This window comes from Anneissia japonica, unplaced genomic scaffold, assembly GCF_011630105.1.
Source record: "Anneissia japonica isolate Jap-2015-1 unplaced genomic scaffold, ASM1163010v1 scaffold522_len1101056_cov227, whole genome shotgun sequence".
NCBI lineage: Eukaryota > Metazoa > Echinodermata > Crinoidea > Comatulida > Comatulidae > Anneissia > Anneissia japonica.
The window spans coordinates 967971-979671 of NW_022756123.1; the positions used below are offsets into that span (position 1 = coordinate 967971).

General features: G+C 35.5%; 2 protein-coding genes across 2 annotated transcripts in view; both read left to right on the forward strand.

Annotated features, from left to right (window-relative positions):
• Positions 1 to 2: 2 nt before the first annotated feature.
• Positions 3 to 8967, forward strand: LOC117124058 (probable ATP-dependent RNA helicase DDX27). Its single transcript, XM_033270184.1, has 19 exons — positions 3 to 151; positions 911 to 1108; positions 1474 to 1663; positions 1932 to 2026; positions 2180 to 2285; positions 2542 to 2715; positions 2882 to 3032; positions 4789 to 4888; positions 5062 to 5203; positions 5299 to 5435; positions 5875 to 5973; positions 6088 to 6170; positions 6332 to 6426; positions 6577 to 6780; positions 7098 to 7183; positions 7646 to 7772; positions 8078 to 8168; positions 8348 to 8422; positions 8762 to 8967. The coding sequence occupies exons 1-19, from the start codon at positions 59 to 61 to the stop codon at positions 8775 to 8777; spliced, it is 2262 nt and encodes a 753-aa protein (XP_033126075.1). The 5' UTR covers positions 3 to 58; the 3' UTR covers positions 8778 to 8967.
• Positions 8968 to 10817: 1850 nt separating this feature from the next.
• The window catches only part of LOC117124055 (aquaporin AQPAn.G-like), a 3800-nt gene continuing 2916 nt past the window's right edge, over positions 10818 to 11701 (forward strand). The window contains exon 1 of the mRNA XM_033270181.1: positions 10818 to 11478. Coding sequence (XP_033126072.1) covers positions 10846 to 11478 — 633 coding nt within the window. The 5' untranslated portion in view covers positions 10818 to 10845. The remainder of the gene's footprint in view (positions 11479 to 11701) is intronic.

The following is an 11701-nucleotide window of genomic DNA, read 5'->3' on the forward strand; positions in this document are numbered from 1 at the left end:
AGAAGCAAGTAAAGCTTAAGAGGGCGGGCTACCTAAGTTGATAAACATAATAAAAAAGATGGCTGCCTACAGAGACGACGGTTTTGTTGGCACTATTGCCGAAGATGATGATATTTCCCTTCCTTCAGAAGATACAAGTAGTGATGAAGAGGTTAGTTTCAATAAAAATTACTGTATTCTTTATTAGAACAACAATTTGAATTATTTCCCTGAATGTAGGCCTGACAGTCACGATGACTCTTGGTTGGCACAACACATGACATGCATGTGCCATCCCATGCATGTGGGACTGGTGGTGGGTGGGAGGGATGGATGCGGGCTAAACTAGACAGGCATAAGGACTAGAGGGCCTAGGCCTACCGTAACATTGTACTGAGTAGTACTAATTGCTCTACTCTGTTGTTTTGGATATTGAAGAGATATATTATCAATAAATGTAAAACATTTCAGTATTCATTGTTTAAAATTATAATGTTTTAATAATAAAAACTACGTCTACTACAACAATTTACAAACAAGGCTGAAGCCGCAACAGCAAGATAGCAAATTCCTAGGTCTAGATTTAGATCTAGATTTTATTGTGCACATTTCTCTTTTTTCTTTCCTTTTTGTAAATTGTAATTTATTATTCAGTGCTTTCTTAATAATAATATTAAATAAAATTGAATTGGTATAAATAATTATTTTACTTTTACTGCTACAAGATCCATCAGTTTGGCCATTTTGTTGAGGTGAAATATAGTGCATATGTGCACAGATCAGTGACATTCAACCAAATTATGAAGACAAGCAAATAAATACAATAATTCTGGTGACTAAACCTAAAAAAAAGTGTCAACCATGCATTTTACAATATATCATGTTTTCTCAAAATTGGTAGAATAACAATTATTTATTTTGTAACACATAGGCAGTTGTTCCAAAACAGAAATTGAAGAAGAAGAAGAAGAAGGTCAACAATGGATTCTCAACTAATTTTCAATTTGATGAAAAAGCTGTAAATAATCATTTTTGGGCAGATGATTTCATAGAAGCAGCAAAGCCAAAAGGAATTGTGACATCAACTCTGGAGCAAAAAATTGCAAAAATAAGGAGAGAAAGGAAGAAGGTTCGATATTGATTTTATTAAAAGTTTACTATGACTCCTGGAAAGTTTGTTTTTATGATAACTGATAATACATGCCATGTCAAAATGTTACATTAATTATTAAAACAAGTATTTAAATTCATCTTGTGCTAATATAAATCTATATTATCATAATGAAGAATAAAAGGTAAAATTGAATTAGATTTTTCAAGTTTTAATTAATTATCATGCTTAAAGTGTTACCAGCTAATTACATAGTTACAGTGTTATACATAACCAAACATTTTTGTTATATATGTTTATTATAATTTTGTAGCTTCCTCTGCTTGAGGGTCTATTCTGACTATATAGAAATCACTGATAATGTATTTTTTTCCTGTTTTCAGAAAGAATCTAAAGAAGAGGAAAAAGTAGATGATGCAGAGAAAGATTCAAGCGATTCAAAAACTGAACAGATGTCAGATGATGATTCCGACTTAGACAGTGATGTTGAAACAAATAAAGACATAAAGATAGACAAGATAAGGAATAAAACCACTAGTGAGAAAAGATTAGAAAGAGAAAAGAAGAAAAAAGGTGATTATAATTTGTGAGATTTTATGACACAGCTTGATGAAATTTAAGCATGACAACACTGTTTTTATTTATTTGGCCAATTTTTATAGGACCCTTAACACATAAAAGATGAAGACAATTAAAGAAAGCACACAAAGAAAACATACACAATGAATAAGTGTAAATGGAAAGTTGTTTCACTATTTTTTACAGCTTTACAGATTATGTTGTCACCGAACTTGATTCTTTCTATATAATAATGAAATAATTTGATTGATTAATGACACAGGTGATGACAAAGAGAAGAACTTCTTTGAAGATGCCCCTGAGGTAAAACAACAGTCATCATTTGGCGACATGAACTTATCACGACCTCTATTGAAAGTAAGAAAATTTGTATCTGTAATTATCAAGTTTATCTTGTAATGATTAAAAATGATGATGATAATAATTTAAATTTGTTATGGTGCCATCTGTCAATAAATAAGTGCCTCTATTTCATTACTTTTTTTTTTATGATATTGCATTGACATCTAGGCTTTGAATGCAATCAAATTTACAACTCCAACTCCAATCCAGTCTAAGACTATTCCGATTGCACTGCTGGGAAAGGACATTTGTGCTTGTGCTGCCACTGGAACAGGTAAATCCTATAGTATTATTATTAATTCATTCGGTGGGCCACACACATAGGGTCTTTATTTCTTTTTCGCGGGTTGCAAAAATACATTGTCAGGCTGCACTTTGCTCACCTGTGTTGTATTTACTACAGTATATTTAAATATTAATTTTGCTTGCCTTGAATACCTCTTTGAGAAGAAAATAAATTAATGTAGATATGAAAATAGTGCCAGAAGAAGAAACATCACAGTGACAAGTAAATATATTAATTTTTGCAGGTAAAACCGGTGCTTTTATGCTACCGGTTCTTGAACGGCTTTTATACAAACCCAAGGAAGCACCTACCACCCGTGTTCTAGTTCTAGTTCCTACAAGAGAATTGGGTGTACAAGTTCAGTCCGTTACTAAGCAACTATGTCAATTTGCCAAAGTAGATTCAGTGTTAGCAGTGGGTGAGTAAATATTTAGTAGCTAATTTTGAATCTATCATGTGTTTTATGTTTAAATATCTTCATTTGCACTAATGTTCAGTGTTCTTTTAGACATGTGATTGAACTATCTAGTAATTTTGTGATTAGCTACTGTACTTCATCAATAATGTATAATGTGTGTATGTAGGTGGATTGGATATCAAGTTGCAAGAGGCAGCATTGAGAAAGGGTCCTGACATTGTGATAGCCACACCTGGACGTCTAATTGATCATCTTCACAACGCTCCTAACTTCAGTCTCAGTAGCATTGAGATCCTCATCCTTGATGAAGCTGACAGGTGTGTAATTGACAAATGTCACAATCTCCCGGTTCTTGTCTAGTTCTACGCTCATTGAGAGTGTAAAAAACGATACGCTATACGCAGCCAGTGTATGACGCCTGCTGACGCTTGTAGGTACTTTATTACCCAGTACTGCGCCGTGCATGATGGTATGACGATAAAGAAAAATAAAGAAATCTACCGCTTCTACAAAAGTATTGTCTCATGTGGAAAACAGATACACACACAAACATACCCAATACTGGCTAATAAAGTACCTACAATCATCAGCGGGCATCTTACACTAGGAGTGACATACCGTAAAACAGATACACACACAAACATACCCAATACTGGGTAATAAAGTACCTACAAGCATCAGCGGGCATCTTACACTAGGAGTGACATACCGTAAAACAGATACACACACAAACATACCCAATACTGGGTAATAAAGTACCTACAAGCATCAGCGGGCATCTTACACTAGGACTGACATACCGTAAAACAGATACACACACAAACATACCCAATACTGGGTAATAAAGTACCTACAATCATCAGCGGGCATCTTACACTAGGAGTGACATACCGTAAAACAGATACACACACAAACATACCCAATACTGGGTAATAAAGTACCCACAAGCATCAGCGGGCATCTTACACTAGGAGTGACATACCGTAAAACAGATACACACACAAACATACCCAATACTGGGTAATAAAATACCTACAATCATCAGCGGGCATCTTACACTAGGAGTGACATACCGTAAAACAGATACACACACAAACATACCCAATACTGGGTAATAAAGTACCTACAATCATCAGCGGGCATCTTACACTAGATAAAACAGATACACGCACAAACATACCCAATACTGGGTAATAAAGTACCTACAATAATCAGCGGGCATCTTACACTAGGAGTGACATACCGTAAAACCTTGTATTAAAGCCCTGGGCTGCTTCTTTTTCTGCGAACTTTCGATGGACTTCTTTTCAAGATGGGCTTCTTTTCGAGATGGGCTTCATTTCGAGACTACTTTTGCAAATTAAAGAGGGGGGGTTTCTTTTCAAAATGAGTGCTGTAAATTTTGTGAATTTTTACTATAAAACAATAAATACGGCCACTGTGACATCAATCTGTATCATGGAGTGTATTTAACTGATACTAAATCACCTAAACTACTGTATAAACCAAGCTTGTTTTTATTTTCTTTGTTTTTTAAAAGTCATGTATATAGTGTATATACTGTACTATCTCGAAAAGAAGCCTATGCTATCTTGAAAAGAAGCCCATGAGATTCTTTTCGAAATGGGTTTCTTTTCGAGGCTAATTTTGCAAACTAAAGAGGGGGCTTCAATTCGAGATGGGCTTCATCTCGAGATTAAGCCCACTGGGTTTTACAGTATTTACAAACAGGACTCTGCTCTCCTGTTCTATTTATACTCTTTGATAATGTGTAAAGCAGGGCCATAATGTGTACAAAATTTTTAAAACAGAGTTACAAGATATTTATAAATAAAATGGGTGTTGCAGTGAAATTGTAAATGTTAATGATAATGATGATAATATATGTGAGCTGTCATGACAAAATGAGTCTTGTGGTATGCCAGATCAATTTGATATATTTAAGAAAATATATCTGAAGTGATATTTTGACAAAAATTGAGTTTCAGTTTTTCTAATAAGTTTAGTATATTTCATAGTAGCAAAACTCCTTCATGAAATGCATTATTAAAGTATGTTATATTTATTTAATAGGATGTTGGATGAGTTTTTTGAGGAGCAGATGAAAGAAATTATCCGCATGTGTTCAATTAGTCGTCAAACTATGCTGTTCTCAGCCACCATGACTGATGAGGTAAGTATTATGTCTTAAGTCTTCCCAAAAGGGAGAAGCTCTTGGCGATTCTTCTGTTGTTGGGTGTCATAGTATGGTGGTGGGTGGTGTGTATTAGTGATTATTAGAAACATAGTATTCAGCACTTAGGCTTCGGATGGATGAATTATGAATCTTATATGAATCCTCTGTAGGTTAAGGATTTGGCAGCTGTATCGCTCAAGAACCCAGTCAAGCTGTTTATCAACGAAAACACGGACGTAGCATACAACCTACGGCAAGAGTTCATACGAATCCGACCAAATTCTGAAGGTGATAGAGAAGCCATTGTAGCAGGTCTGTCTTATTATTACAGTATTAGTATTTAAAAATTAGGATTATTTTCTCTGAGAGAGATAATCACAAAATGTTTTTTTTTTGTCTACTTTTAGCCCTGTGTAGTCGTACATTCCATGATCATTGTATTGTGTTTATACAAACAAAGAAACAGGCTCATCGAATGCACATCATCCTTGGACTATTGGGTTTGAATGTATCTGAATTGCATGGCAACCTTTCTCAGTTTCAGGTACTGTACTCAATGTGATTTTTTTGTTTTTCATTTAAACACATTTTTAGATTACAACAGACAACACTATTCCCCAATGAGGTGCCTATTTATTATCATGGGTGAAGCAAGGCTAACACAGACAGTGTCATACCCAAGGGCACAAGCAATAAGCTAATGTCATGTCAATTGAAATAACAAAGCTTTACTGCTGCACCACACAGCTTCAATTTGTTTTACACTCTACAGCATACAGACCACTATATTTAAATGATTTTATAGATATCTGTTGCAAAACTAAGACAAACCCCCCCCCCCTTCCCAAGATGTGAAATATAAAAAAACTAAATTGCTTGCTCAGTTAAAGTTAACTTTGATTAGACCAGATGTCACCTTTTATGGATGATGATAAAATGTTTGTATATTTTTAACCATATGTAGTTTGTTTTATCTTTTGTAGCGCCTAGAAGCATTGCGAAGATTTAAGGAAGGACAGTGTGATGTTCTACTTGCTACAGATCTTGCAGCAAGAGGTTTAGATATTCCCGACGTTAAAACAGTAAGTTTATAAATTCATTAGATTTTTTCCCTTTATTACAGTATATTTGAACATTCAATGATAATTCCTATAAATTTATTAAGAATGTTTTTTTAATGTTTGCCATATTTGTAGGTGATAAACTTTACCATGCCAAACACACTGAAGCACTATGTACACAGGGTTGGTAGAACAGCCAGAGCAGGCCGCTCAGGAAGGTAAAGATGTAATAAATATATACCATTAACTTATGTGGCCTTAACAGTAACAGGTCAATCTTGAGCAAATTTGATCTGCTACACTGACATTTACATACAGTACTGGAGTTAAGTGTTAGCTCAACCTTGCATTAACATTGCAGCCTTTTTTATTAATTCAGATCTGTGACACTTGTTGGTGAAAAAGAGAGAAAGTTACTGAAGGAAATAGTGAAGCGGGCAAAGCAACCAGTCAAGAGCAGAGTTGTACCAGTAGGTAAGTGTTGCTAAACTCCTGTACACAGAAATCCTATGCCATTAGAAATGGCCAACATTTTGCATATCTTGCTATCCTTTTATAAATTATCAAATATTCATTATATTTTTGTTTGACAGATAAATGTATTTAATTAATTGAAAATTTCAGATGTGATAAAAAAATATTCAGATAAAATTGAGGGTATGGAAGATGATGTGGAGAGAGTAGCAACCATGGAGTTAGAAGAGAAAGAGCTTCGTACATCAGAGAATCAACTAAACAGAGCAAAGGCAATGCTAGACAATAGCAGGGCTACAGACAATCAAAAGAGAGTCTGGTTTCAAAATCATAAACAAAAAATGCAGTCTAAAGGTACATTTTGTATATTGATCATTAATTTATAAAATATATGTATTTGCCTAATTATTTTGTTGATGGTTTGTCTTCAATTTGTCCTTGATGATGATGGTAAATTACACAAGGCATTTCACACTACTTAAGCACACTATATTCTATTCATGGGACCATTGAGAGCACATCAGCATGTAACAGGCAGAATTGATACAAAAATTTGTCCTCTTCAAAAACTAGAATACATTAATTGTGAACTTAATTTACTTTTTAGTAATTGAATAAACAATTTTCCATCCTTTATTTATTTATATTTATTATTTTGTGTATTTTTTCAGTTAATCAAGTGTTAGACAAATCTGGTTTAGATAAGAAGTCAAAGAGGAAAAAAGGAGGAGGAAACTTCAAAAAGGAAAAGACAACTGTAAGTTGCATTGAGGAGCTTATTTTTGAGGATAAGAATTTTGCCTTTCCATCCCTGGGTCCTTGTTTCAAATTCCAACAACTACAAGCAACTGTACTTCTTAGTTTATGCACTGATTTATAGTGTATTACTTCTACATCTTCTAAGTAATGTGTAACTCGTGTTAGATGAGAATGGAATATAGTTATAGTAGATGATGTCTTATCCTATTTCCAAAATGTGGGCTTATTCTCTACAAACTGTATTTTTGCCTGTCTACTATATAAATTGAACACATAGAGCCGGACACTCACTACGCCAAATTTTGTCAGTTGACACGACTCCACGGAGAAGTAAACTTGGTCATTAGTGGCGATCCGCTCCAGCTACCATCGGCAGCTGCGATAACCTACATGCCTATTATTGATTACCATAATGTAATTTTTTTCTAAATGTTTGTGCATCTTTTCATTACTTAATTAGGCCGAAGGAAGAGTGATGGTGGAGATTGAAAAATCTCAGCTGTTTGCAGCCAGAGCAGCTAAAAGAGATCGGAAAGGGAAACGTCTACGAGCGCACAATGAAACAGATGGCCAGGCTAATCATTCCGGTAGCTATACAATTCTATTGTACAGTATACAAGAACCAAATAGACGTTACAGTATCTACATTTCTAAGTATTAAAATTTTAAAACAACAGGGGGTTAGGACTAAAAATATTCAATTTTGTCCATCCTACACCATAAAATCTTTCCCCATGAACCCTTTGCTTCCGACTCCAGTCACCATTGTTGCTGTAGTTAAAGCTATTTTATTTTCTCCATGGTTAAAGCATACTAAAATGCCAACTTTATTACCGATATTTGTATATTTTAAAAATTATATAATAAAAAATTATGACTTAATTTCTTTTAGGAACAAGAAAGAAAATGAAAATGAAGAAGACATCATTTGATGCTGAACTCACTGCAACTAGTAAAAATGCTGTCAAGCAACTTAGAAGCAAGTAAGTAAATATAGATCTTTAGATAACATAAGATTATGCAAAATTACTGAAGAGAAACTGTGACTGCTTGAGATAACATAAGATCATTTATATCGCTGGAACTATTATGTGATTACATTAAGTCACATGATATAATGCGAGATTAATATAAAACAAAATTGTCATTTTGTGACTTACAGAGCCAACACAAGTATTGCGGAGAAATCTAGACAAGCAAAGAAAACGGGCACGAAGTCATTTAAATCGAACAAGAGGTAGGTGACGTTAATCATTACTTAATAAATCAATTCTGATATATCTCCTGATGATTGACTGGTCTAGTTAACTTGAAAATGGAATGTGTTTGCACACTTTTTAGAGAGAAACATTGAAACAGTGTTTTGTTATTTGCGTAAACTTCATTTCTGTGTTTCTTTGTTAAAGGGGTAGTCAACCCTTCATGAGTTATAGATATTCTTATCTAACAAACTGTCCATAGTCATTTTTATTATGTAAATTGTGGTTGAATAAATAACCGAAATAATATGAAATGAAACCAGATGAACTATTTTTATCATCCATAAATGACTGGGTTTTTTTTTGTACATTTACAGGTACAAACGAAGGTAACATCAAAAGCTAGGGAGGACTTGAACAATAACAGTTTACAGTAGCTTCTCACTTCCTGTAGTCATATTTTATTGTTGGAATTGCCATACATAAATTCAGCCTTCGAGATGCCTGTTACTGTTGGTTAACACTACATGTTAACAAAATAGATCATGAAAGCAGTTGTAAACAGAAAGAATAAAAATTTAATTTTATAAAATCATATTTTAAGAGCAGTATAAGTAAATGTAGGCTTCTGAAAATAAAATTTGTAGATGTGTATAAGAGCATTCTCTAACAGAGATCTTTATTAACTGACTGCTATTGTAAATTATATACAGCATATGGCTCTATCAAAAACAGTGCAGAAATGTTGCCGTATTGAATTTCACTGTGTGAACTCATACAAATTGAAGTTCCTTATCGTTTCAATAAAGTTAAGTAACCTACTGTTTTAGCCCTCTTTTATATGGTGTATGGTGCAGCAATGGTAGAAATGTTGGTGTTGGTGCTACAAGTGAGACCATGTTGTCTGAAGCTGGATACACACCGGGTCTTTATGTCATTATATATACTATCAACAACAACATTCATATTATTATCATAGTATTGTCGTCTTCATCATGGTCATTATTCGTTCATATCGATAATTTTAGTTGGGGCTGAGGAGAGTAAATTTTAAGAATATTCCCCTCTAGACGCTCGGAAATGGCACTCTCAGATGGTAAAAATGTTTTTTTCAATGCAGTGTTCCTCCTCGACAAAATTATTGACTTCCCGACGGGAGATATGCTCCCTCTCTCTTAGACACCCCTTCCCTCACGGGCATCGCAAAGGTCTAATCAAGGACCTATAGTCTATTTTATACTGCTAGTCGCAAAGCAAATTATGATTATAGCACCTCTAGATGCCCGGAAATGGCATGCACTCATTCAGACTTTTACTTTTATCTCAGTTTTTTATTTTTTATTTTGACAAATGTAGGGGGTCCTGGCCGGCCGGCAGTGTAGATGGCTGGACCATCTACACTGGATTAATATGATATATATGTCTTATAATTCGATGTCAGAGACACACATTATGTGGTTATGTATCAACAAAGCCCCTTTAGCTCAGGGTGCTATAGAGCGAGGATTCTATGTGCAGGGGCACCACAGGGCTCCCTAAAGGTCGGTGGCATCGCGGACCCGCCGTACGAGAGGGCATACGCGTTACGCCAGGCTGAGCATGGATAGCTGTCGTAGCTGGGTACTGTCAGTGGCGTATCTAGGAGTCTTGAAGTAGGGGTGCTGTCTTTTGGCCTTTAATGGAAGGCCTGGTTTATGAAATAGTAGGGGAAAAAACGGCGTTTGGGGATATAGCGTAACGTTGTGTTCGTCGTCAGTCAATAGAAAATTTAAAATTAGTGAGTAGTAATCGAGCTCTCCTTTCGCCCACTGCTGGGTTCGCCACTGAACTCATGGGTACATTTCCTTTTTCCCCTCTTTCCTCCCTTTAACTCTTCTCAATTTTTTCTCTATATTTCTTATATTTTGGCGGGGGTGCGGGTGGAGTGGGTGCGCCGGATCCGCCCCTGCCAGGCCTATGACTTCCTTCCTGCTTCTGACTCTGTTTATGACTTTCGTAGTATCAAAACAAAAACACACAAAAAATTAGTAGAGAAAAAGAAAACAGGGACGGGAAAAAAGTGGAAAAGAGAACACTACAGACTGCAATTTGAATAATAAACAATACTGTACTAATGACAATTGGTTACAGGGCCACTGCTTGCCGTGAGTGTATAGTTCTTTATCATGTTATATATAATCCTATCCTATGAGAAATTTCACGTCTGTTTTTCAATATTATACCGTATCGATTAAAAAAAACCCTTTTTTAATTATATAAAAGGAAATTAAACCTATACGAACCTATAACAATTGACATAGGAAGGAAATTGAATGTCTATTTTCATAAATTTTAAATGAGCAGGTTGATGGTGCTGTCGCGCTATAAACTGTCGTTTCATTACCAGGAAAAATAGCGGGTCACTGCTTAGTCTGTAACACAAACTCAGTAACTTGTCAGTCACTGCTTACACCGTAGCACAATGTCTCAGAGGTTTATACTCTTATCATATCATGACACTGCTGAAGAGGCATCACCTGACGAAGGAACTTCTCTCTCTTATAATCGAATTCACTATGACACTGTTTCAGATACAAGTTTCTGGAAAGCGATAATTGCTGAATTCTTAGCCCTGGTTTTACTGGTGCCGCTTGGAGCCGGTTCATCAGTACCCTGGCTTGAACCAAATGCTCCAACAGTGGTGCAAATAGCTCTTGCCAATGGATTTATGATTGCGACTTTACTCCACTGCTTCACTGCCGTGAGTGGAGCACATGTAAATCCTGCTGTCACTATATCATTTGCGGTACATCGACAGATTAGCGTCTTGCGCTGTTTGCTCTACGTGGTTTTTCAATGTGCGGGAGCGTGTCTCGGCGCCGTTATTCTAAACGTCGTAACACCAGAAGAGGTCCATGAAAGAGCTAATGGTACCTTAGGATGCACTATTCTGGCACCTGAAGTATCGGCTGGTCAAGGATTCCTTCTGGAGTTCGTAATTTCCTTCCAATTGATCTTGACAATATTTGTGGCCGTTGACGAAGGAAGATTTGATTTGAAAGGTTCGGGTGCTCTTGCTGTTGGGTTGGCTGTTGCCTGTGGCATACTTTTTGGGGTAAGTGCTTAACAATTAAGTTTTAAGCAATTACATCAAACTTTATTCATAATCAGAATAAACAGATAACTGTAGGCCTACTATACGGTACTTAGAGAAACTAGTATGCAATTCATTTTACTTTATGTGTAGCTACCCTGGGCACTCATAAACTTAGTTTAATCATGTTTAATCTCGAACTAATGCTTTCAAATAAGTATATAGGTCCTGTCTCTTATACACA

Coding starts and splice junctions, on each gene's coding strand:
- LOC117124058 (XM_033270184.1), top strand. CDS start 59: ATGGCTGCCTACAGAGACGACGGTTTTGTTGGCACTATTGCCGAAGAT. Junction 3,033..4,788: donor ATCCTTGATGAAGCTGACAG/GTGTGTAATTGA, acceptor TTTATTTAATAG/GATGTTGGATGAGTTTTTTG. Junction 6,427..6,576: donor GAGCAGAGTTGTACCAGTAG/GTAAGTGTTGCT, acceptor TGAAAATTTCAG/ATGTGATAAAAAAATATTCA.